This window comes from Epinephelus lanceolatus, chromosome 3, assembly GCF_041903045.1.
Source record: "Epinephelus lanceolatus isolate andai-2023 chromosome 3, ASM4190304v1, whole genome shotgun sequence".
Lineage (NCBI taxonomy): Eukaryota > Metazoa > Chordata > Actinopteri > Perciformes > Serranidae > Epinephelus > Epinephelus lanceolatus.
The window spans coordinates 38,542,765-38,568,905 of record NC_135736.1 but is presented as its reverse complement, the minus strand read 5'-3'; the positions used below and the strand labels follow the sequence as shown (position 1 = coordinate 38,568,905).

The window sequence follows — 26,141 nt, the reverse complement described above, 5'->3', positions numbered from 1 at the left end:
AAAAAAGAAATTAAAAAACAACCCATGAGTGCCACGGGGGGGATTAACGATTAGCCAATTAGCACGATGGGCTGGACTAACATCGCTGTCAAGCTCTTGTCAGGCAGTGCGCTGGAATGAATGGAGGGTAATAATAACAATGCCGACTGCTATAGACCAGAAAGACACTGCCATCGAGGCTGCTCTATATCGACATGTCTCTCAATATCCCCTAACATCAGTTTATTTTACTTTGCTCTACTCCACTGTAAAAACCCCAGTAAAACCAGTATGTTTGCATGGCTAGTAGTATACGTAGGTAGTATAGATAGAGTGTAGAGTAGATAGTACGTGCTTTCTTTTACAAAGAAAAAAATAAATTTATTATTTTATACATCCAAATTAAGTATTTGCCCACACGTCTGATTTTCATCAGTTCAGATAGGTCTGGTGTTGTGCTTAGTGATGGTATTTTGAGATGTCTGCACTCTGGAGAAGTCAACATGGCTTAGAGTGACAGAGGATCTTAATTTTAACCATCTTCGTGTGGACCTACTCTAAGAATTCATCCTGTCGCAGTGCCGGGAAAACGGCCCCAAAAAGTGTGCCGAACATGTATAAGACCGACACAGCTGTCACTTTCATACTACCCTAAATCACAAAATATGCTGTCTATTCTATACAACAAATGACACCTTCTATCCCTAAAATAAAACACGTCAACTGTATGTCAACTTACATTCCAATATTCTCCTGTCCAGTCCCCTCCACACTACTGACATATGACTTTATAAACGTGAAAAAGAGAACAAGCATCAAAGCTATAAATGTATAACAATCTCATCCAATGATGAGTACTTATAGGGCTCTTAATTTAATAAATGTCTTTGATTATATTTGAGACATTAATTAATTTATATGTTTCTATATTTTTACATTAAGAAGACAACATTCTGAGGCAGGAATATCCCTGCTCTGGTAAAATGTGTCAGTGCTCTCACCAACAATTGCAAACGTTTCTTTGTCGTGGTTTGTTAGAGCTCATATTAAGTGTCAGCCTCTCTTTAGTGTCGAAAGAAAGCGAAAGGGTAATGTGTCAGTGCAGCCTCTCTTTCTTCATTTCTCTCTCGTTTCTCGCTGGCTCTCTCTGAGTCACTCACTTATGGAAACATTTGTAAACAGTTTATAAAAAAGGCTGTGCTCTTCCAAGAGAAGGAATGCAGGAGTCCGTCCTTATTTGCATAAATAAGACATGATTTCAAAGGTCATAAACATATGATTTCCTCTAGAAATCTTTCTGGACACAAGTGGAAAATTTCCTTTGTATCGTTACTTCATAATATTGAAGACCTTAGCCAGAAAAGAGTGTTTATACGCACCTTTAATAAAAATGCTCTCACATCTCCCTGTACTCATGAATTACCCGTGATTTGTCTTGCTAGCAAAAAACTGTGCCAATGAAAAAAGGATTATAGCTTATGTCATGTGCAAGCCAAACAACCCTTAATATTAAGCTCTTTTATGATGGAAAGAACCATGAAACAGTTTCAGAACTTCCTCCTCCTCGTATTTGTAAAAAAAGCAAGCTAGATAAGGAACAGACAAATGCATCAGTGTCTTGGACAACAAGGAAACGTCCATATTAAGTTGTGGTTAGGCCAATGAGATTCATGTACTGATCTTTGTCTGTCTGTTTACTGTTGAGAGTGACTGTGCAAACAATTTCATCCATTTGTAATTTATTTTTACAATTAGTAATACTCACATACAGCTTTGTGTGTCAGGGTGTGTCACAGATACAGTTTAAAGAAAACATTTTTGTCCAAAATCATTGCTACTAACATTTCAATCGGGAGAGAATTGTTTTTTATAGTAAAAGAATATTTATTAACGTGTACATCAGAATAAAAATGTGGAAATCTGGTGGTGGTAGAGGTGGTGAAGATGGGATGAGAGGAAGATGGAGAGGTGCTGATGATCTGGATGAGTAGAGGAATGAGCCTTTGTTGAGCTTGTTCTGGACACTGGATATGATGGCTGGAGGTGAATGGGGTGGAGGAGGGCGCGAAGATTCTGCATAAAATGACGGCTGACAGCAGCAGAGGAGAGAGCAGATTTAAAATTTGGCAGTGGCATCCTGATTGGCTGATAGAGATTGTGGCAAAGTTTGATTGGATAACTAGAAGAGTGAGCGCCCAGAGTCAGCTGATGAGAGGAAGTAGTGAGAGTGCGATGGAGAGAATTGTGGATGGATGAGCACAAAGGAAGTCTTCCTGATTCAACGTAGGCTGAGCTTCATTTGTTAAAGCTCCCCTGTGGGATTTTACTTGTCCAAAAAAGCCGAGGCATTACAGTGTAATGCCTCGGCTCACTAGTGAGGTGTCACTGGGATTGGTCTATACATGTCAGTCCCACCAAGATTTCATAGGGTTTTTTCCCTGCATGATTTCCCGGCAGCTATTCAAAATAATTGAGGTGCATGTTGTGATTTTTTTAGGTGGGTTTTTTTACAATGAGAGTGCAGGAGCAAGTGAAAATTGCAAATTCTTTTTTCCGAATAATTCATTAAAATATAAATGCAACTTCCAGTGAGAATAAAACCATTCTGTTCTGAGTCTGTGACATATACTGTCATCCTGATTCTTTCGGCACACGCAGTAGATTTGGACGCAACCACCTCTGTCATGGTGATTTGTCTTTTCTGTTATCATCACGTTTCAGACATTCTCCAGGTGTGTTTTGCGGTAGAAAAGTGTTTGTCAGAATGTCAGGTGTTCCACCTCAACGTTGTACACGGTGCAAAACAGTTTACCCTTACTTTTGTGCCGACCATCAGGGAATTACCATGCTCTGTGTTTAGCAGTAATTTTCTTTGGTAAGTGTGAGACGTTCATGTTGCATCTTTACAACCAGAAACAAGACAGAGGGGTTTTTTTGCGGGGGCATGCTATGATTGGTGAAGCTCACAGGAAACTACAATGATTGCGCCTGGCAAGTTAAGCAAATTCAGGAGCAAGTTTACATCTTGCAGCTCTGACAAATGTCAGAGAAGTGAAGTGCGTTGCTTGTTTAAGCCACTGTGCTTTGATCTTAAAAGGAGTGCGACTGTTTGCTTGTCGTCCATGGAGAGTACTTTTTAACCCCAGCTGGTGTGTTTAATCATGATCTTTAGATTAGCTTGTTCTTTTATGATGTGGAGGTAGAAGAGGGGAGGAAGGGAATCCAGGCAGTTTCATTCCACATAATCAACATTTAAGTCATTAAAAATATTAGTATTAAAGTATAAAAATATTAGATAATGTAAAGTGATGTAGAGTATGTCATGCTCAAGTTTTTGGTCACTACTCGGGGCTTAAACACCACCTTTGTTCCAAGTTAAATACAGAAATGAAAAGTGAAATTAAGATTTGTCTTTTCAACACCCTGCAGTTGGTGATAAGGTCCCAGCTGACATCAGGCTGACGTCCATCCGTTCCACCACTCTGAGGGTGGACCAGTCCATTCTGACGGGGGAGTCTGTGTCGGTGCTCAAACACACAGACCCTGTACCAGACCCCCGTGCTGTCAACCAGGACAAGAAGAACATGCTCTTCTCTGTGAGTCTCAACAACCATATCTGTCTTTTCCTAATTCACATACAGTCAATGTAACACACACCACCAGGGAAAGGACCAGGGAGAATGGGACTACCAAGTGTTTAAGTTATACCTGAATGATTTCTATTATTGTCAATATTAATGAGTCACACTGTTGCACTAGGAGACATTTTCCTTTATTACCACTGTAGTTTATTTTGACTCTATTCCTCATACGCCATCCTGCAGCACCAAACACTAACTCGAGCACCAAATGTGGATTTATGTGCTGCTGAAAACAGTCCCCAACAAATGCACGAATTCCTCTTGTTTAAGTAGCGATCGCTAAAAACTACAGTGACCAGCAGATTTAGGAAATGATGTATTTAAAGATTCACATCTACGAGACTAACACATACAGAATACAGCCAGCCTTATCTTTTAAGTTCAGTGCTGGAACAAAGTTGTGTTGTTACTAACATCTGTACTGATCTTCGTATGCAGTATAATATATTTATCGTTCACTTGCTGAGGCAGCAGTCACTGAGCTCCGCAGCTCTAAGAAAAAAGAGTTGCAGTGACATAAAGCATTTATCTGCTACACGAGTCACACATTTTTTCTCTTTGCTCATGGCACGTCTCTAAAATTACCAGATGCATTTGAGAGGATAAAACAAAGTGCAAAACACTTCAGACCCATTGAAAATTAAGTAGAAAAATACTTACTTTCTTACATATTTAATTTATTTGTTTATGCACTAAAATTTGTTAAAGATATTATATTATATTATATTATATTATATTATTATATTATATTATACATCTTACATTTAATGGTACAATAGATGACAAGACATGTGTTTCATGTACACACAACATGACCAGAGAGTGTGACAGGGAAAATGACCATTATTTGATCAGACAAAGCGGCTGTGGTGTGTGTGTGTGTGTGTGTGTGTGCGTGTGTGTGTGTGTGTGTGTGTGTGTGTGTGAGACCTCAAAGACTGCTGAGTCACCAGGTGGTCTGTGGTCAAAGAACAACAGCCAGTGATGTTTTATTCAGCGCCATCACTCTGACAGGCTGCAGGTCTGCAGGTTGTCTTTGTTGGCGTGGTTCTCTCAGTGCTGCTGTCCTGAGTGTGACTTCACACACTGATGTGTAGGCAACAATTTAGAACCTGCTGTTACAGGGGAGAATGAAATCATTACACTCAGATATTAGATTTCACTGTCATTGCTTTATGTGGGAGCATATGAAATAGACAAAGCGCTCAAAGACACATACAGATTCTACTCACGTCTCTTAAACGGCTCTCTGCTGAAGAACTACAGAAACGGTGCGTTACTACAACCCAGTATTTGTCATGATGACAACAAGTTTGACAGCAAAGTTCATGACCTTTTCCTCAGGGCACCAACATTGCAGCGGGCCGTGCCATCGGCGTTGTCGTGGCGACGGGGGTGCAAACAGAGATTGGGAAAATCCGAGATGAGATGGCCTCAACTGACCCTGAACGGACCCCACTACAACAGAAACTAGACCAGTTTGGAGAACAGCTGTCTAAGGCAAGGACCTCTTTGTGTGTGTGTGTGTGTTAGTGCCTGGCATCACTTTGGACTCTAATTTAATCAATGTTTTTGACACTTTCTAAAACAGTAATCCAAAGATTTAATACACAGTATCTCTGTTACTACCCTGCACTTGTGTTTGAACCTGCAGGTCATCAGTGTGATCTGTGTGGCAGTGTGGGCCATCAATGTGGGACACTTTAACGATCCAGTCCATGGAGGCAGCTGGCTGAGAGGAGCTGTGTACTATTTCAAGATCGCTGTCGCACTGGCTGTAGCTGCCATACCAGAAGGTCAAATATCTTATCTATTTATCAGTGCAACAAAATCACTTCTTTTAGATGTATGTTTTTACTTTTTTTTTGTTAAAGACACTGAGCTGGCAAAATTTGGATAGAGGAACAAAATAGCTTTCTCCACTCACTCTAAAAGTCTTCTATGAGCCATTGATTAAAGCACATGAATCCAGCTGCTCTTATGAATGCTGAATGCTGCTCTCTCAGTGGCTGACAGAAAAAAAACAAGGCAATGAAGCTGTTAAACTACCTCTCCCTCTAAAAAAAAAGCTTTCTCCTCACCATCGTCTGCCTGTCGTGTTTTCTCCCAGGCCTCCCAGCAGTCATCACTACCTGCCTGGCACTGGGCACCAGGAGGATGGCCAGGAAGAACGCCATCGTCCGCAGCCTGCCATCAGTGGAGACGCTGGGTTGCACTTCGGTTATCTGCTCTGACAAGACAGGAACACTGACCACCAACCAGATGTCAGTCTGCAGGGTAAGTTGTGGGAGGAATGTTAAATCAGAATGATACATAAAAGGCTGACATCTGCTTTGTATCAGGATTTCTGTGTGGGCCAGTCAGCCTCATTCAGCTCTCAGTATTAATTATATTGTTGCCTTTTAAATGACAAAGAAAAAGTACTTGTTTATTGGTAAATGCAGAACACAGAAGGGCAATGAGGTGCATGTTTTTCAGCTTCAGTTGCGTCTCACTGCTTTGATTTGGAATATCAGTGGAAGTTAAACTGTCAGCACAAGGTAGAGTGACTTGCTCTAGATCAGTGATACTCTACTCAAGGCCTGTGGGCCACATCTGACCAGTGATATGGTGCCTGGTGGCCCAGCAACCATTTTCTTCTTCACAATGAAACTAAATTGATTCACACTGGGAATTTTATTCTTTTATTTTTTGTACTTTGAATGTCATTATGGTGCCAGGAGGCATTAAAAAAACATCAAAATAGAGCTTGCTTATTAAAAAAAAAGCCGGGGGAGGATTCCTCGGACCCCCCGACAGATACCTGGGCTAAGTTTTGAATGTCTTGAAATCCTAGTAACACCACACTGCCTGGCCTGTGCGGGGTTGCTGTAACTGGATTTTTACTTTGTAAAAGATGAGTGAGGACAGCAAATGTCCATCTTAACTGGCTCCTGGCCTCCTGACATTTTGCTAAAAGCAGCCCATGGGCTCTAGATGAAGGGATGGCTTAAGCATGTAAGAAAAGATGACAAACTTGCTGGTCTGTGTGGACTCAGTATTAATTTCTTCTCCATAGCAGCACTTGTACATGTAAGATGTGACCATTGGCCTTTGTGACAGGCTATTTGTCCCACCCTTTCTACAGAACGGTATTAGAAAAATCTACATTTTAAAAAAGTGGTGAAAACCTGCATCAGTGCAGCAAAATAAGGTTCAGGACTTTGCCTCACACTCTGAAGAATTTCCATGTTAATCAACAGGAAGTTGCCACTTAGTGTTGTGTCGGCTTTGATATAAAAGGCTCATGTGCTGGAATGACCAGTTGGAATATGAAGCTAACCCCAAATATGATCTTCTAATATTATTGAACTAATAAACTACTGCACTGTCTGTCTGTCTATGTGTATGTGTGTGTGTTTAGATGTTTGTAGTAGACAGTGTGTCGGGGGAGCGCTGCAGCCTGAGCGAGTTTTCAGTGACTGGATCTACTTATGCCCCTGAAGGGGAAGTGTGAGTGTCTTTAACCTTTAACCTCTAACCCCTGATGGGTTATGGATGGATATGGATTATGAGAGTTTATCTCTTCCCCCTTTTCTTACAGTTTGTTTCTATTGCCTCTACTCTTCTCTCTATATTCCTACTCTCTCTGTCGTGGCCTGTCCTGCTGTTTCTCCAGTTATAAGGATGGCTCAGTGGTGAAGTCCAGTCAGTATGAAGGCCTGGTGGAGATGGCCACCATCTGTGCACTGTGCAATGACTCATCACTGGACTACAATGAGGTAAGACATTACTGCAGCGACGACTCAGACCATCATAGATTACCGTATACGGTGCTGGAACATGTACAACTGGAAACTGATTCTGCGTTATAAATACCGTGAACAGCATACTTTAACCTCTGTTCCCTGTGTGTGTGTGTGTGTGTGTGTGTGTGTGTGTGTGTGTGTGTGTTCCAGGCAAAGGGTGTGTATGAGAAGGTTGGGGAGGCAACAGAGACCGCCCTCTGCTGTCTGGTGGAGAAAATGAACGTGTTCGACACCGACCTGAGAGGACTGAGCCCTGCTGAGAGAGCTACAGCGTGCTGCTCTGTAAGTGGGTGTGTGTGTGTGTGTGTGTGTGTGTGTGTGTGTGTGTCTATATCAGGCTGTTAACTGGTCACCACCGGTTTGCGACTGGGATAATCTGTCCAAGTCCAACACATTTAAATGTCTCTGGTCCTTGTCTGGTGAAAATAATTCCCCTCGAGAAGATGCAGGTCGTACACCGTGTCTTAACAGTAAGTAAGCCTTGCTTTGTCCACACTATATGCACTTCTGTTAATTCATGTAAACAAACCACATACAGTCAGGTCCATAATTATTTGGACAATGATACAGTTGTCGTCATTTTGGCTCTGTACACCACCACAATGGGTTTTAAATGAAACAATGAATACCTGCTTAAAGTGCAGACTCTCAGCTTTCATTTAAGGCTTTTTTCAAAAATGTAGTATGAACCGTGTAGGAATGACAACCATTTCTTCACACAGTCCCCCGACTTTAAGGGCTCATAAGTATTTGGGCAAACTAACATAATCATCAATTAAACAGTCAGTTTTAATACTTGGTTGCAAATCCTTTACAGTCAATGACTGTCTGAAGTGTTGGACACATAGGCATCATCAGATGCTGGGTTTCTTCCCTGGTGATGCTCTGCCAGCCCTTTACTGCAGCCGTCTGCACTTCCTGCTTGTGTTTTGGGTGTTTTGCCCTCAGTTTTGACTTCAGCAAAAGAAACGCATGCTCAATTGGATTCAGGTCAGATGATATGACTTGGCCATTGCAGAACATTCCACTTCTTTGCCTTAAAAATGTCTTTGGTTGCTTTTGCAGTATGCTTCAGGTCAATGTCCATCTGCACTGTGAAGCATCGTCCAATGAGTTTTGAAGCATTTGGTTGAATCTGAGCAGATAATGGTGCCCCAAACACTTCAGCTTTCATCCTGCTGCTCTTCTCAGCAGTCACATCATCAATAAATACAAGAGAACCAGTTCCACTGGCAGCCATACATGGCCATGACATAACAGTACCTCCACCATGCTTCACTGATGAGGTGGTGTGCTTTGGATCATGAGCAGTTCCTTCCCTTCTTCCTTCTCTTGTCTTCCCATCATTCTGGTAGTTGATCTTTGTTTTATCTGTCCATAGTATGCTGTTCCACAACTGTACAGGCTTTTTTGATGGTTTTTGACAAACTCTAATCTGGCCTTCCATTTTTAAGGCTAACCAATGGTTTGCATCTTGTGATAAACCCTCTGTATTTATTCTAGTGAAGTCTTGTCTTGCTTACAAGAGCAGCAGGATGAAAGCTGAAGTGTTTGGGGCACCATTATCTGCTCAGATTCAACTAAATGCTTCAAAACTCATTGGACGATGCTTCACAGTGCAGATGGACATTGACCTGAAGCATATTGCAAAAGCAACCAAAGACATTTTTAAGGCAAAGAAGTGGAATGTTCTGCAATGGCCAAGTCATATCATCTGACCTGAATCCAACTGAGCATGCGTTTCTCTTGCTGAAGCCAAAACTGAGGGCAAAACACCCAAAACACAAGCAGGAAGTGCAGACGGCTGCAGTAAAGGGCTGGCAGAGCATCACCAGGGAAGAAACCCAGCATCTGATGATGCCTATGTGTCCAACACTTCAGACAGTCATTGACTGTAAAGGATTTGCAACCAAGTATTAAAACTGACTGTTTAATTGATGATTATGTTAGTTTGTCCAAATACTTATGAGCCCTTAAAGTCGGGGGACTGTGTGAAGAAATGGTTGTCATTCCTACACGGTTCATACTACATTTTTGAAAAAAGCCTTAAATGAAAGCTGAGAGTCTGCACTTTAAGCAGGTATTCATTGTTTCATTTAAAACCCATTGTGGTGGTGTACAGAGCCAAAATGACGACAACTGTATCATTGTCCAAATAATTATGGACCTGACTGTACCTATCTTTGCGCTCAAGGTCAGACTGGAGACGTAGCCACTCCCAACTGGTCCAGATTTCTCCTTAGTCATTAGTTCAAGCTCCACACAGTTTGATACATCTGGCGTCATATTTGCGTTTGGCCATGTCATCGTGTTAGTTTACTGTCTCTGTCAAGTAGCTGTCAGTCACTCACTCTACAGCAGGAAATGGCACAAGTTCTGTGCTAAAAATTCCCTGTGCTTAAAATTAAAATGTATTTTCTACAAACTTGACATATCTGCAGGTCGCTTGCGGTCCATTCAGAATGGCCCCGCAACCCACTTTTGGACCACAACCCACCAGTTGGTAACCACTGACTTAAAAGATAAGTGAGCACTTGCTATCGTCCTAAACATATTATATTGTGATATTGACTGGAAAGACAACAGCAAGTAGGTTGTTAATAGCGATGGTCATTTACCAGAAACTTTTACGTCTCTGGTGATCTCCCTCCAGCCAGCTGCCACCTTATTTAGGTTTTTGTAGTCATATCATAGACTACAAAAATAATGTAACGTAACGTAACGTAAACGTAAACCACTAGTTTGTAGACTCCTGTTTTAAAGCCTTACATTTGGCATTTTGACTGTAGCCATGAATCTAACTCACTGACTGTGGTGACGCCTCGCAGACAACCTGTTGCTCATAGCAGCCCTGCCTAATGCGTAATTTAAAGTCCTAATAAAATGTAAATAGGTGTGTTGCATAAATTGCACAGTTGTCATGAACGTGGAAATTAGATATAGAGACCAAAACCATTTTTTGCACCATGAGTAAACATGTTTATTTGTGCAGTAAAGTTGGGCATTGTAACAGGGGCATCTATGGGTGGTGACTCAATCTTGAAGCCAGCCTCTAGTGGCCATTTGAGGAACTGCAAATTTTGGATATTGCATTGGCTTCATGTTTCAAACCCAGAGGCTGCTGCTTGTATTGTATAGATAACGCTTCATTTCATCTTCACGAATCAGCCATATCTTGCGCAGCTTTACAAGCAAGCCACAGGAATAAATACAAACAGCGCTGCATCGCTCGCAGCCAGTTAGGACATTCCATTAAAAAGCTATGCAATCAAACTCATTTCTCTGTCTCTGACAGTCACTCATGTCACATTCTGTTTGGATGCGGTAAGCTAAAAAAAAACTTTTTTGTGTTAATAATTATATATTTTTTAAAATAGCTCTATTATGTGCATGAGTCTGTTCAGTAACCACAGGTCATCAGTTTCCTCCCATTTATCTGTGACAGTGAAATCTTCAGAACATGTAAACCAGCAGCAAATTTTCTAAGGGAATCCCGTGTGTGTGTGTGTGTGTGTGAGAAAGAGTGGGAGAGAAAGTTAAAGAAAGTGCTGGTGCAAATTGATCCTTCCCTCTGACCTCTGAATCCATTACGCTGAAACCTTTTCCATGCTTTCTCTTCTCTCTTATGTCTCGTTACCTATGAGACCATTAAGCTGTTGTATTGAGCATTGACCCATGAACGCTGGTTTGACATTCTGTACGTCTGTGTTTTGGTTGCAGTGGTTCAAAGTGACTAAATGTGCTGTGTTTTTATTTCTGTATGCTCTGCCAGTAAACCTCACTGACCTGTGTTAAAGATGATCTGTACATACTGTAGTTTTTACTGGTTGTTTTCAGGTGATTAAGCAGCTGATGAGGAAGGAGCTGACGCTGGAGTTTTCCAGAGACAGGAAGTCCATGTCTGTCTTCTGCTCATCCAATAAACTTACCAGGTCGGCTTCTGGAGCCAAGATGTTTGTCAAGGTGTGTTCCCCATCACTCTCTTTGATACATGTGGTTATTCTGTGGCTACAAAGACACTGTCATGTCTTCTTCCCCTTCAGTATCTAATCGTTTCCCCATGTCTCCTCAGGGAGCTCCAGAGAGCGTGTTGGAGCGCTGTAATTATATCAGGGTTAGCGGTTCGGCTCGTGTGCCTTTGAGCCCGGCGGTACGAGAGCAGCTCCTGTCCACTGTGCGGGAATGGGGATCAGGTCGGGACACGCTACGTTGCCTTGCCATGGCAACCAGGGACAATCCCCCCGATATCCACTGCCTCAACCTGGAGAACACAGCTGCCTTTGCTGACTATGAGGTGATGATTAAAATGATGATAGTGATGATGGTGCTGACATACTCTTAAATAACAAAACACTGTATCCATACCATTTGGACATTAAATTCAGATATAGATGACTTACTTCAAATCACCAGTGGCTCTAAATAACAAGATTAACTGTTGTCCCCTACGCCTTCCCTTCCCTCTCTCCCCTCTCCCCAGTCGGACCTGACCTTTGTGGGCTGTGTGGGCATGTTGGACCCCCCCAGGAAAGAGGTGCTTTGCGCCGTCAGAATGTGTCGGCAGGCTGGCATAAGGGTCATCATGATCACAGGTAACACGCACGACCACGCACACATCTAAAAGTACACTATGTGTGTCTAAAAACTCACCTTTAATACGCATACATTAAACCACACAGATACAGAAATATAACAGACAACTATAACATCAGTAGAGACTGTGTGTGATTTGCATTATGGTGTCATGTTGTCAGCAGAGGACGACTCCACAGGTGCAAAAAGAAGTCAGACTGTATACAAGTTCATGGGGAAATGACCCTACCTCTCAATGGATTTAAACATTTTCCTCATGAGTCTATGTTCTCGATCATGACCTGTCAATCGGAATAGAGGTGCTCCTGCAAATACGGTCACCTCTAGTTCTAAAAAAACAAGATGGCAGCAGCCAAAATGCTAAACTCAAGACTGAGTGACGTCACAGTGGCTACGTCTGCAGTCTGTGGATGTGAGGCTACCCCAGACACTCGCTGAAGGGCACTTTTTTTGCACATAAGTCAGTTTACTTGGTAATGTTAATGCCACTCAGCCAGTGAAAACAGTTCCCATGTCCTTTTTTCCGACGTGATCGTGAAAGGCAGTAAAGCATGCTGACAGAATCCTCAGGTGTATGAATGCACAGCAGACATGATGAGAGAGAGGTTGCTGAACTTAATGTGCCGTCAGTTGCCGGTTGTGAGAATCGTGGTTCACCAAATCCACACACAATACTCATAGTTACTCTTAGACCTGCAAAAGAAGACATGAAAGCTGCCCATTGGCCATGACACAAAAATAACACCCTGCACATGCAGATAAATCACATTATGTGCATTAGTTGTGCACACACATTTAAAATTACTAATGATAGGCCATTAGATTTTAATGAAAGAAACCTTACCTGGCTAACCAGTACAATCATTAATCGAACAATGTATCTCTCCAGGTGACAACAAAGGGACAGCCCTGTCTATCTGTCGGAGGGTGGGCATCATCACGGAGCAGGAAGAGGAGCAAGAGGGCGCGGGGGTCATCGGTGGCCTGACGGGGCGGGAGTTTGATGAGTTGCCCCCTCACCTGCAACGTCAGGCCTGCAGGACGGCACGGTGCTTCGCCCGGGTGGAACCAGCACACAAGAGTCGTATAGTGGAGTACCTTCAGAGCCTGAGTGACATCACTGCCATGGTAGGAGTACTGCCAGTATCATAGGTGTGTCGATAACCAGTAAAACACCCTTTCTCCTGTGGTGTCACTGAATTATCCTCCCACATCTCACCCCTCTCTCATGACTTCAGACAGGTGATGGGGTGAACGACGCACCTGCATTGAAGAAGGCGGAGATTGGCATTGCTATGGGCAGCGGCACAGCGGTTGCTAAGTCAGCCTCTGAGATGATCCTGGCCGATGACAACTTCTCTACCATCGTGGCTGCGGTGGAGGAGGGCCGAGCCATTTACAACAACATGAAACAGTTTATCAGATACCTGATATCCTCCAACATAGGAGAGGTGGTCTGGTTAGTAACAGCTGATATAAGTGTGGTGTGCTAACTTTAACACTGACAGAGAGAGAGATTCACTGAATGGATATTTTGTGCCTCTCACTGTTTTCTTCTCCTCCATCTGTCCTTCCTTCCTCCTCAGTATTTTCCTGACGGCAGCACTTGGCATGCCTGAAGCGCTGATCCCTGTCCAGCTGCTATGGGTCAACCTTGTCACAGATGGTTTCCCGGCAACAGCTCTGGGCTTCAACCCTCCAGACCTGGACATCATGTCCCGCCCTCCCCGTTCCCCCAAGGAGCCTCTGATCTCCAGCTGGTTGTTCTGTCGCTACCTCATCATCGGATGTGAGTCATGAGCTTGGAACAGAACTGATCATTACTACTACAACATCGACAAAAACCTCCAGATCATTTATGTATCATCAGAGCATCTGACCTATTGCTGCTCACCACCCTCTGTAGGTTATGTGGGAGCTGCAACTGTCGGCGCTGCTGCCTGGTGGTTCATGGCAGCCCACGACGGACCAAAACTTTCCTTCTATCAATTGGTAAACACACATCTCCCCTTCACTACACCTCTTTCAGGCCTCACATGCTCTGCTGCCCTAAACTATACACTGTAGATAAATAGATACATGGTGGCACTAACATAAGCAGGAGAAGCTGAAACCTTGTTCTTACCATAAACACATGATTTTACTTCACTCTAAAATCACACTATCACGTTATACAGGCAGAGTTCCACGTTTATTTCAAACTATCAAACAACTTATTGACAAACTGCAGGTAATAGAAAACAGAAATAAGACAATAAAAGTGGGGCAATAAACAGCTTATATTTGTTACTGATAATATATTAATAACTGCTTATTCAGAATAGGAACTTTGCTATAGGTCAGACCTACCTGAGCTGTATGATCAGTGGTCTGCTTCTAAGTTTCAGCTACTCTGTCTTAAGTATTTTGAGTTCCAGTGTCACTACAGTACCTGAGTAATCAGGCAGGAGAAGAATATTGATAATGAAATATTAATTCAAAATGATTTAAAAAAAAAACAAGTTAAAAATGTGTGTGTAACAAAGTTAAAATGTCAAATTATCACAGACTCTGCGGCTCTCTTCAGCTCTGTGGAAAGATTTAGTGTCTTTCAGTTTGTTGTTTAGCTATCAATGCTCTCATCGGCGTTGTTTCTACACAGCAGGCAACAAACAGCTCTGATAACCCCACTGCACACTACCCGCTCGGCATCAGACAGACAGCAGACAGAGAAAGTCAGAGACCTGCTGGTGAACACAGTGGAGCATTTAGCAGCTAAAAAGACGGATAATTCCCTCAGGAGTTAGTGGAGATTAAAACAGAGCAGACATTTCAACAGCTGATATGTCCAACACTCAGCAACTTAAATTTTTGATATGTGGGTGAAATGCCCTTTTAAAGAGTCAATATTAGGGGGGTCCTTTTGACCGAGAACTCAAGGCTACATCACAGTGAGGGGAGGGTTAGGGTGGCAAAGATACGTGCTGAGCAGGACACCAACTTACACTAAGAAATGAACTCATCAGTGCTCTCTGATGGTCAGAGAAATTACTGAGACACATATTTTGGAATTTCTGCCCTGACATTGCTCATTAACTTTCAGTGATACATCTGTCAGACTCTATTTATCTAGATATCACAGCAGGTAGGTAAGTGAGGCAGGTATGAAGGTGGTAAGAATGTTATTTCCTTGTTTGTTTCCTCCACAGTCCCACTACCTGCAGTGCAGTGAGGGACACATTGAGTTTGCCGGCGTGCAGTGTTCAGTCTTTGAGTCTCCGTATCCCATGACTATGGCCCTGTCTGTCCTGGTTACCATAGAGATGTGCAACGCCTTGAACAGGTAAGAATAACACAAACACACCCACACACACACACTCAACCATATATCCTACAGTGCTGTGTCACCATTTCATTGTCATATATTACACAAAGTGAAAGTGACAGATCAGGCAGTGTAACAGTAAAAATAATGTCTTTCTTCTTTATCTGTGCTGTCCAGTCTTTCGGAGAACCAGTCCCTGCTGAAAATGCCTCCCTGGTCAAACCCCTGGCTGGTGGGTGCCATCTGTCTGTCCATGGCTCTACACTTCCTCATTCTATATGTAGACCCACTTCCGGTAAGCAAGCATGCACGAACAGTATATGTCTGAAAGATTCCTTGAAAGGTTGCACTGATTGTTAACAGCTGACCCGCACTTATTCCATGGTGTCATACATCAGTTCGCTGACACTTTTAATCTACTCAGGACTTAAAAATCCTCCATTCCTCCCGTCTGTGTCTTCAGGTGATTTTCCAGATACGCCCTCTGTCTTGGCCTCAGTGGGTGGTGGTGTTGAAGATGTCACTTCCTGTCATCTTGATGGACGAGGCTCTCAAGTTTCTAGCCCGCAACTACATCGAGCCAGGAAGCCAGATCCAGGTCAGAAGACGTGCCTGACAGTGTTTCTGTTCATGTGCAACAGCTGTATTTGTATCTCAAAGTGGTCTAACTCTTTCCTTTGTTGCAATTCATCTTTCAAAAAGTCACTGGAAGAGGAGGAGGAGCTGAGGAGGACAGGGGCTAACACAGGATTTGTTGGTACCATGATGACGAAGCTGCGCCAGTCGCTGAAGGGCGTGTCCTGGTCGTTCGTCCTGATCTCTGCACCGCTAGTGATCTGGATCTTCAGCCTGGACTCTGACATCACCAACATCTTCTGGGAGTGATGGCGGACAGAGAGGACGGGTGGACTGTGGGGGAAAGAAGAAAGGGAAAATGTAATGAAGGACTGTTGGAATGAAACGCAGAGGATTGGGTGTGTAAGGGTGAGGCGATGTAAGAGCGTAACAAGCAAAGATGATAAATACTTTGCTGAGATACAAGAACATAAGGGATAAAGAGCGACATATTTAACCAACAGACAATCAGGAAACAGTAAGAAAGAAATATCATCTCTTCCTCGATGCTAAAAGGTGCTATGTGTAGCATTTCATTTGCATCCCATAGCTCACTGAGGCTGTTCTTCTATGAGCTGGCTGTTGTTCAGCTTGTCTGTCCAACACTTTGACCCTGAGTGAAACATGATCTCAAAAGTTACAGTTTAATGCTAACATAGCATGCTCACCTGCTAACCTTTGCATTATAATGTACTGTAGGTTACATGATAAATATTAGCATGTTAGCATTCTATGATATGTTTCTTTGAGACAAGGAATATGCGATGTAAAGTACAGTGTAGATCATCACTGGTTCCCAACAGTTTTGGCTCGTCACCTCTCAGATTGTTTCACCTCGGCTGCACCAGCTGTTCATAAAACTTTCCCTAAGTTTGTGTGTAACCTTCTCAGTAACTGCTAGCTATCTTCAAACCAGTAATTTACTAAATCAAAATGCACAAATAAAATGTCTTAGGTAATAAAGACTTTAGGCCCTGTCTACGCATCTACAGATAGTTTTAAAAATGGGAAATTTCCCCCTTTATTTTACAAAATATCTCTGCACACACTAAAACTCCAAACGTTCGCATGTGTTTGTGACCTTTTGCTACCTAGACGAGATGTGAACAAGTGAGTGCGCTAACGTCAGATTGTTCCAGTATTTCCCAATGAAGATATCCTCATCTGCTCCATGCATCAGCGAATAGGCCAAGCGACATGTCAGTGTTTGAAAAAGCGCTTGCCTTGGCTCTATTTTAATGAAGCTACCTCCAACAGATTTTTAGATCAACAACAACAACCTGTTGCTTAGGCTCACTAAGGGCTGAATTTTGTGGTCGCTTGTATATCTGGACACTTTTTCACACTCCATCTGCCAAAATTTGCTCGCTGCATGCTAGGAAAAGATATTCCACAGTTTCCCCTTGTCGCAAAGGTAGTACAGTGTACAGGCTAATGTTACCTTTTTCAAAGCACTGTCGATTCCACTTCAATATAAGGACGAAGGAGCTGACTCAAAGATTCAAGTGATGCTCTGGACATGCAAAAGTTTTCCTTACACTTGACAGCAATCCCACTCTTAAAGTTGTACCAACTGCTGCTGGTTCGACCGGTCCAGATTAGCCAAAAGTGTAGCACTAACAAGTTTAAGCGTAAAGTGTCATTATTAGATCAAGTTGTGCTAACCAAACATAAGCAAACCTGTAGTCCACCGTTGTTATTGTTTTAGGTACCGTACTTATTACACAAAGCAACAATGGAGGAACTGAGCACAGGAAGTCATCGTTTCTTAAATACTCCGTTTTACATGTGGCCAGACCAAAGTGACCAGAGTTTTGAAAAATATAAGGCTGAGAAAACGTCTTTAGAAATCTTTATTTTCGTGACCTAAAGATCCATTGGCATATAGAGGAGAGGCCAAAACACAGAGGAATTATCAGTTTCCCAAAATATCTGTATATGTGTAGACAAGGCTTTTGTAATGTGTGAATCTTTTGCTAGGAAACATCTTTACCACTGTCAGACATGTTGACTATATCCATCCACATGATGGTGTGGCCTCAAAAGACTTTTTGCCGTAGACTTACATGGCAAAAGAAACATCTGTTAATCAGTAGATACATTTTTTGAGCATTAAAACCATTGCAGAATGACTCGTTTTAGCAACAGAACTTGATCCATTCAGTCCAGTAACATTTTGATTGACTACAAGAGCCGCATGACTGAATTACTTTATGGGCTGCACAGTGCATCATCCGGGTAATTTTATACACAGCAGTTGAACTTTTTTGGCTTCATGCGCTACTGAGCAACTTTCATAGAAATGAACGGGGCCCTGCCTCTGATCTGTGTCCAGTTCTCTCTTTATTTAGTGATGCATTGATCTCCACGTGGTGAAACTTCTGTAACAACGAGGCTGACGTTAAACTTTGGGAGAGCTGGTGCAAGCAGCTCCTGAAGATGTGAAAGTAAACACGTCTTCAAAGTAAAAAGGCAAAGATCAGAAAGTCAGGAAATTAATTTGTGTTGCAGAAATATTTCTCTTTTACTTTTTTCTTGTGAATGACTCCTTTGTGGTCCCGACCTCCATGTCGGAAACCTCTGATGAGGATGTTTAATGAGTTCAGAGTAATTCTAACAGCATGTTGATGATTTATTGCTGGTTAAATGCTACATATAGCACCTTTTAGATGAAAATGTCTTGTTGGAAAGTGAGTTGTCTTGAATCAAACACACACGTATATACACACATACATACATACATACATACATACATACATACATACACACACCAGCTTTACGTCCACACTGTAATTCACCAGTAATAATCTGTGGTCAGTGACAGGCAATGAGGCCAGACGACTAGATGTACAATATATTCCCGCGACTGGCCACTGCAACAGTCTTTTTTCTGCGATGCAAAAATATCCAGCCACAATATTGTTAGAACCTCTTTGTAGATACTGTACATGAGACTAAAATAAGCATTTAACCTGTGAAGGAAGACTGTTAGCAGACCATTACAGGATGCATGTCAACGCACGTCACACATTTCTAACACTCTTTAAAGCAGAAGTGTCTGTACTGTGAAAGAAACACATCATGTCCTGCCGAGTCTGGGCTTAAAATGGGGCATCATGGGTGTCCACTTGCTGTAGAAGGGTTCACATGTTGGAGTGCAGTTCATCATCGCATTTAAAGGCCAGTCGTTCTGATAGATCTGCAGTTCAATATCCTCCTTTGTCTTTTCTGTTGATTGTTACTGACACTGAAAAGCTCAGAAAGTCTTAAATGTAACTTGACTTGACATCCTGAGGCTTCACAGATGGACTGAAGCTGACTTTAAGCCTTCACACCAGGAGAAATGTTGATGATATTATTTATATTCATGTTTAAACACAGTAGAGGTTGTTCTGTGCTTCCAGGTCCGGTCAGCATTCCAATGATGCGGCTGCTACATGTGTGTAAGCTAAATGGATTAATATTATGTTAGGGCTTTGATTGTACTGCGTTTATTACACCGGTCCTGCTCAGTACACGGCAACACTTCTCTTTTAGTTATTTACTCCTGTTTACCACAGAATCTGCCTCTGTGTTAGTGTACTTCAGATGCAGGATTTCAATTTGGCGACCGACGCTTTTAGCAGAGCCGTAGATTCCTAATGAGTCACACAGTAGGCCTGACAGTGAGTCAGTGTTTCACTTAAATGTGTTTTTATGTGCGAGTTGGTGACCTGTTTGCCATTTTCTCCAGCGATGCCATTGTGACATCTCACTCTGTTTGCCATTGAAGGGATTTTTGAACAAAGCGTTTTTGATTTATGTAGTTACAATGACTTTTGTTGTGTATCACATTCAGCCACGATGACGAAACATAGGGCCGCTGTTAGACAGAGGTGTGGACTCAACGCACAAATTTTATGACTTTAGACTCAACAAAGTGAGAAAAGACTTAAAACCTGACTCGGACTTTAACACCAGTGACTCATGACTACACTTAGACTCAAGCCTTTTGACTTGATAATACGTGTGTTATTTAAAAAGTGTGCCACGAATCAGTTCATGTCCTGTATCAGCTAACAATCTTTTTATTTCTATTAGACATAACACATGCAGCAACAAAAAATATCAACTAAGAGGAAGAACAGTCTTACAGAAAGTGTCTTACAAATTTAGGAAGATAAAGCTACTGACATTTTTACAATATGAGATGAGTTAAATTCAACAAGACAGGACAGAAACCTACTAAATTAATTCTGTTGTGCACTGGTTAATTGTGTTGTTTGCTATTTTTTTATGGATAAGTCCGGTCGCACTTGTACAGAGCCCCTAAGTCCCGAAAGGTAACATTTTTGTAATCTTGCATTCACAAGATAAAAAAGTTTCACCTTCCACGACTTCACAGGCTCCGTACACTTGTTTTAAGCATCTGTGATTTTTGCAAATTTAATATATCATTAATTTGTTGTTAAAATGGCATTATATTCAATAGAGCGCACCATTACAACTTGTTTAGGAAACAAAACCAAAGTTAAGGACTTGGGGCTCGAGTGCAAAGACTCAAGACTTTCTTGTTACTTGCAAAACAACGACTTGGTCCCACCTCTGCTGTCAGGAAAGAAAAATCAGAGATTTAGAGAATAAAGTCATGTTATGTTCTGTCTGAGGTAATGTCATAATTTTACAAGAAAAAAAGTCATATTTTTTTAATATGAAGTCATACTTTTATGAGAAATAATGTCATGACATTATGCGAGTAAAGTTACAATATGTGCAAATACTATTTATACTCTGCACCGAGCGACATACAGTGTATGTATGTAAACGTAGGACTTCAATTATAATTTTAATAAACTCATAATATCTTGTGAAATCGCAAGTTATAAATATTATTATGGTAATATTATGAATTGTGCTGTTATTTGTAATTTAACATTTCAAAATTACGACTTATAAACTGTGACTTCATTCTCATATTATGACCTCATCTTATTAAATTGCAACTTTAATCTGTAATTTAATGATTTTTTCTGCATAAAAGTGCAACATTATTCAAAATTAACACTTTATACACATAACAGTAGGCTGTAACATTTTTTTTGTCTTTCTCAAAATGATGCACCTTTATTCTTAATGTCTGATTTGTTTTTCCCCAAAGAAAATGGCCCTAGCAGTCGGTCTTAAGGCTCTTTGTGATACCATTTAATAAAAACATTAAGCTGTTGCTTTACAATAGAAAAGCATTGCATTGTTATGGAGGTGTTGGGCTAACTCACCTGTTGTTTCAATTATCCGAATCAAAAAGTTTTTGTTTCTTTGCTGCCCAAAGTTCTGCCTCTTTTTGTTTCTCTGTTTTTTGTTTTGTTGTTGTTATTTTTGTTTTTGCTCCATTTCTCACATAATAGCTTGAAAACTGCAAAATAATGACAAAGAGGGACATTTGTTGCAATATAATATTTTGGTTTTGATACTAGTAAGGCAGAAGAAACACATGTAGATGCAATCAATAGTGAGTATTTACTTCATTATTTATTGATATTTTTTTCTTTAAGGGTGTATTACGCCATGACAAATCCCTAATGTACCAATTTTTGTTTACACTGTTTGTTCTATATTATTATTATTATCATTATAATTATTATTTGTTATATTAGCTCATGCCTATATCTTGGGAGACGAATGAGTGGATGTGAGTTTTTATTGTTCCAGACTGTCACAATAAATGAGAAGTTGTTCTTGACAAACTCACCTGTTAAAATAAAGGTTGAATTGAAAAACATTCTAATCAGAGAGACCGTTTTCCCTCTCCTTTTTCACTGTTCCCTCATCGCTAAGAAACATTTCCACTGGTGCTAATGAAGGAGCACCGTTTTGTAGATTTTATTTGTAACTTCTTTGTCGTTCGTTCTACTGTTGGAGGGTTTGTTGTCATTGAAACGATGTTACAGGATGAAAACAACAATAAATAAAATGGACCAGAGCTCAAGTGTGCTGTGTTTGATTGACATGATACAAAAGTTACACAAAACACTACATAATAATGTCTGCTGCTGTTTTTATCTACATTTTAGACAGTTTATGTTCTCTATATACTGTGTACAGAAAAAAAGTTTCTGAGACACCCTGTTGCTGACCACATGATGGGGCCAGTGAGCAAGCTATCAGCACACCAGTGTCTCTGGTTTCAGGCGAAAAAACTTTGTCAGGAGCCAAAGCACTACAAGCAAGGAGTTTAAATGGTTTTATGACACTAGAGGGGCTGAGAAATCAACAATTTTAACAATGAAGACATCAGCTCCAGCAACAATATTATTTCCATCAAACCATCAGACCTACAGTCATGTGTCCTGATTATAAGACATATTAGGTGTGGACAAATGTGTGTGTGTGTGTGTGTGTGTGTGTTACAGTCAGCAGGGTGGGCAGGCAAGACTTGAGCTCCATTTATAGACATACTGTACTTAGAAAGAGAGAGTTAGTGTGAGCGCACATGTGCCACTGAATACAGCTGCCACACGCTTTAAATCTTCAAGAGAAGGACAGACAGAAAGAAAGAAAGAAAGAAAGATTGTTTAAACTTTCTTCTGTTGGGAAACAGAAGCAGCAGTGAAGAAGAAAACGTGTTGAATCCTCACCATATAAATACAGATCATCTACTGGAGGAGCTCAACTCATACAGTAAGTGACTTTAAACATGTTGCCACATATGACAGTGTCCCCTCATAAAGGGTTAAGTAAGGGTTTTATGACTCAACTCCTGTGGCTCTATGGGAATGCATTCTCGAGGTACTTGTGACTTAGGGTGATCAAAACTGCATGAGGATCAGCTAGTTCACCCTCCTATCAACCACTGTCGATGGGTTTGTGTCACTTTGACATGGAAACTTTCATTTATTAACACAAGTGAGAAAAGGTAAAAGCACAACATGTTATCTAGATAAAGAAAGGTTTGACCATGTTTATTGTGTCCATTAGAAGAGTCTATTCCAACTGAAGTGGCATACATGACCTTGATAGGGAACATTTTCTGATATGACTGAGTTTACTAGGTGTGACCTAGGTTATTGCTGTTGTGCCTTCTCATTTGTTGATCCTAAACATAAATTTAAACCCAAGTAAAGAAAAAATTAATCACTATTTTAGCCTGTCAGTCTGTGCTGATCAATTTCAATAGTAAAAAAAACTCCTCTCTAGTAAGTTATATTTTTTTTTTTTTCATAATACTTCCGGGATGCTGTCAAGGACTCTATTAAAATTTCCTTGGATGCTGTAGACACTTTGACTTGCAATCTAGTTGGAGACGAAAAAGCCAATCAGAAATTGCCTTCTTCAAGTTTCCCATTGGTGGATTGTGTGTCACATTGTAACGCTGTGCCAGGTTGAGCAAGCGCGCAGCAGCTCGCCAGCACACCAAGCAAGAGTTTGTAAGAGGGTATAAGAGCGACACTGAGTGGGAGTTATTACTGCACATTAATGTGGATAATTGCGACGCAAATTCATTTAGTGAGCACAGAATAGTTTTGTTGCTCAAATAAAAATGTTCTGCTTGCATACGATTTCCTCACAAACATATATAAAGCCCGTCAGTCACATAATCACAACATGAAGACCTGTAAGATAAAAATGACCTTAGACATCAAAATCACAGCTGATTTGTATGGAATCAGATTTGTGTGATGCCGAATGAAGTATTTGTTTTTCATTAAAGGAGCCACCTGCAGAATGACCATCTGATATCAATTACTCACCGTGTGTTACCTAGACTTAATGGAGAAAACTTCTTGTATGCCCCCACAGTGAACGGAGAATCCAAACATGACGAATATCCTTCATGAAAAGGAAATAAATGGGGACCACGTTTAGCAACAAAACTATATCAGAACATCCGTTTACAAACTCTCAACCAACTCATGCTGTATAATCCAAGTCTCATTTATCCAGTCGCACGCTCAGAACGTCCCGGTAGTTGCATTTTCACTTAAATGTTACAATATAACACACTTCCACCTACAAATGACACGCCCTGAGCATGTCTGGGTGTGTACATGCGAATAAACTTCACTGGAGTTCTAACACACGCCCACGCCTAGGCACGACTCGGCCATGCATGTAACTGTTGTTACTGACGTCTTTTAAATCCTAATGTTTTAGTGAATATACACCCGCGTGAGTTGAGTGAGAGTTTGTAAATGGATGTTTTGAAATTGTTTTGCTGTTGTTAAATGCTGCCCGTGTTTCCCTCACGAAGAATGTTCGCCTTTTTTGGATTGTGAGATAAATTCAGGATAACACACAATGAGTAGTTGATATGCAAATGGTCATTTTGTGGGTGAAGTACTCCTTAAACAAAACTCTGAACACAAATGTACACAGACACACACTCACACTCACACACACACACTCACACACACACACACAGCTCATTGGATGACGTCTATCTATGGCTAGTCAGCTGTACCCCTAGTGTACAAACATGTACCTTATACAGGTTGAGTCACTGCATTCTAGAGCTTCACATACACACACACACACACACACACACACACACACACACACACACACACACAGAGTTTTGAATTAATTCCATCAAATATTTACACACTCAGGAAGAACAGAGTCCATTGATTTTTAGTTAGGAATGTGTGTGGGTGTGTGTGTAGGTGTGTGCACATGGGTTAGATCAGTGCACGCTACTTGATAGCTTTGAAGGTCAAGTGGGGTCGGACTCCTCCAGATGTCATGGCACCTCTCAGCTGACACCTCGCACTGTACAGTATATAGCTCCTCGGGGTTTCACTCATGCAACACTGGTGGTGGTTACTGGTGGCAGACTGAGGGGCTCTCTGTAGGGTGTTCCTGTAAACACACACAGTTTACATTCAGTGATTCTCACCAAAACCAATAGTGTGTGTCTCCCTCTGGCCTTGTGTTGAATGAATGTCTACAAAACATTTAAAGTTCCTGGATATTTTCACAGTTAAAAACACAATTTACTATTTTTTATCATTGAAATATATAGTAACAGCGTTAAGGATTAACTATATGGAGAATAAAAAACATACATGTTTATACCAAGATAAATGCCCTTTAATATCTGGGTATACTCGGCCATCGTCTGCTTATCAATGTGCTGGGCTGCCTCATGACAGTTTGGGATTCTGGCATCAATATGATGAGGTACTTACAAAACTACTCACAAAATGTACATTCCCAACTGATGACACTCTCCAGGTTTCCAGCAGCAGTAAGATGTGCTTTAAATGTTAGCTAACGTTGACATACCAATGCTGAAGTCAAGTTCAAGCTCTCTCTTTCTCAACCACAGTGCCAAAAAGACATCTTCAACTGTAAATACAGTACAAGCTCTGTGCAAGGCAGCTAAATGTCAATTGAAGGAAACTGTAATGTGACACTAGAGTTTGGTGGTGCAAAGTTAAGGCTTTCTTGTCCTTGTTCCTGGTAGAACTTGGTCTCCAGCTGTTTGGCAGACTTTTCTTCTTATGCGTTTCCTGTGCTCATGTGTCCACAGCTGTCATGGCTCCCAGCTTGGCCCAAGCGTACAGGAGGAGGTGGTGGATGGCTATCACAGCCATTATAGAGAACCTGCTCTTCTCTGCTGTTCTGCTGGGTTGGGGCTCACTGCTCATCATGCTGAAGAATGAAGGCTTCTATTCCCATCTTTGCATTGGTAAGACCGCCATCCAAGCAGCTCGTAATCACCCACAGTCAGCGTGTTTCTAGCATTTTTTAGGCACAGATTGTGGGTGGTTTTAGCAACTGTTGCTGTTTGTCCAGCAGGGATTGTTCCCCCCTAAATTATGCCTAAATTACCCAAAGGCACCCTTTGGCATTTCTGTGAGATGCACACTTTAGCGTCTCTATGTAATACACAGCTGTCTCCTGGGTGAAACTCCTTGTAACACGTGGTTAACATTGTCAAATGGTCACAATCAGTTATGATTTGGGTTAAAATAAATAACATAACAAAGTAAAAACCTACATGAGCGATGTGAGTACATTTTGGACGGACGTAAGTTACGTAATGTTAAATTAAAACAGCATACCCTTTTGGCTTCACACAAGACACAAACAGTGGTCTCCTGAATGAAAGTCTGTGTTTGTTTGACCCATCTACCACCCCACCATTAAATACTGCCATGGATGGGTTTACATTGCAGTTAATGGAAAGCCTGACACGTCTCATGGAGATGCCAAAGGGTGCCTTTCACCTGCCAAGGGGCA

General features: G+C 41.4%; 2 protein-coding genes and 1 long non-coding RNA gene across 3 annotated transcripts in view; 2 read left to right on the top strand and 1 right to left on the bottom strand.

Moving 5' to 3' along the window:
- LOC117255203 (sarcoplasmic/endoplasmic reticulum calcium ATPase 2) overlaps window positions 1-16,925 on the top strand; it is a 26,747-nt gene extending 9,822 nt beyond the window's left edge. The window contains exons 7-24 of the mRNA XM_033623854.2: window positions 3,409-3,575; window positions 4,965-5,120; window positions 5,275-5,416; window positions 5,731-5,897; window positions 7,024-7,112; window positions 7,279-7,381; window positions 7,559-7,690; window positions 11,246-11,371; window positions 11,481-11,702; window positions 11,889-12,000; window positions 12,891-13,129; window positions 13,240-13,460; window positions 13,588-13,790; window positions 13,908-13,993; window positions 15,190-15,323; window positions 15,483-15,600; window positions 15,769-15,903; window positions 16,008-16,925. Of these exons, the coding sequence (XP_033479745.1) occupies window positions 3,409-3,575; window positions 4,965-5,120; window positions 5,275-5,416; window positions 5,731-5,897; window positions 7,024-7,112; window positions 7,279-7,381; window positions 7,559-7,690; window positions 11,246-11,371; window positions 11,481-11,702; window positions 11,889-12,000; window positions 12,891-13,129; window positions 13,240-13,460; window positions 13,588-13,790; window positions 13,908-13,993; window positions 15,190-15,323; window positions 15,483-15,600; window positions 15,769-15,903; window positions 16,008-16,190 (2,735 nt within the window). The 3' untranslated portion in view covers window positions 16,191-16,925. The remainder of the gene's footprint in view (window positions 1-3,408; window positions 3,576-4,964; window positions 5,121-5,274; window positions 5,417-5,730; window positions 5,898-7,023; window positions 7,113-7,278; window positions 7,382-7,558; window positions 7,691-11,245; window positions 11,372-11,480; window positions 11,703-11,888; window positions 12,001-12,890; window positions 13,130-13,239; window positions 13,461-13,587; window positions 13,791-13,907; window positions 13,994-15,189; window positions 15,324-15,482; window positions 15,601-15,768; window positions 15,904-16,007) is intronic.
- LOC144462484 (uncharacterized) lies at window positions 14,176-23,880 on the bottom strand. The gene is made up of 2 exons (XR_013490773.1): window positions 23,648-23,880; window positions 14,176-16,214 (listed from the first exon to the last, which is right to left on the bottom strand). It is a non-coding gene; the product is annotated as an uncharacterized LOC144462484 (long non-coding RNA).
- The window catches only part of slc43a1b (solute carrier family 43 member 1b), a 26,271-nt gene continuing 22,499 nt past the window's right edge, over window positions 22,370-26,141 (top strand). Inside the window, exons 1-2 of the mRNA XM_033625401.2 lie at window positions 22,370-22,577; window positions 25,429-25,587. Coding sequence (XP_033481292.1) covers window positions 25,434-25,587 — 154 coding nt within the window. The 5' untranslated portion in view covers window positions 22,370-22,577; window positions 25,429-25,433. The remainder of the gene's footprint in view (window positions 22,578-25,428; window positions 25,588-26,141) is intronic.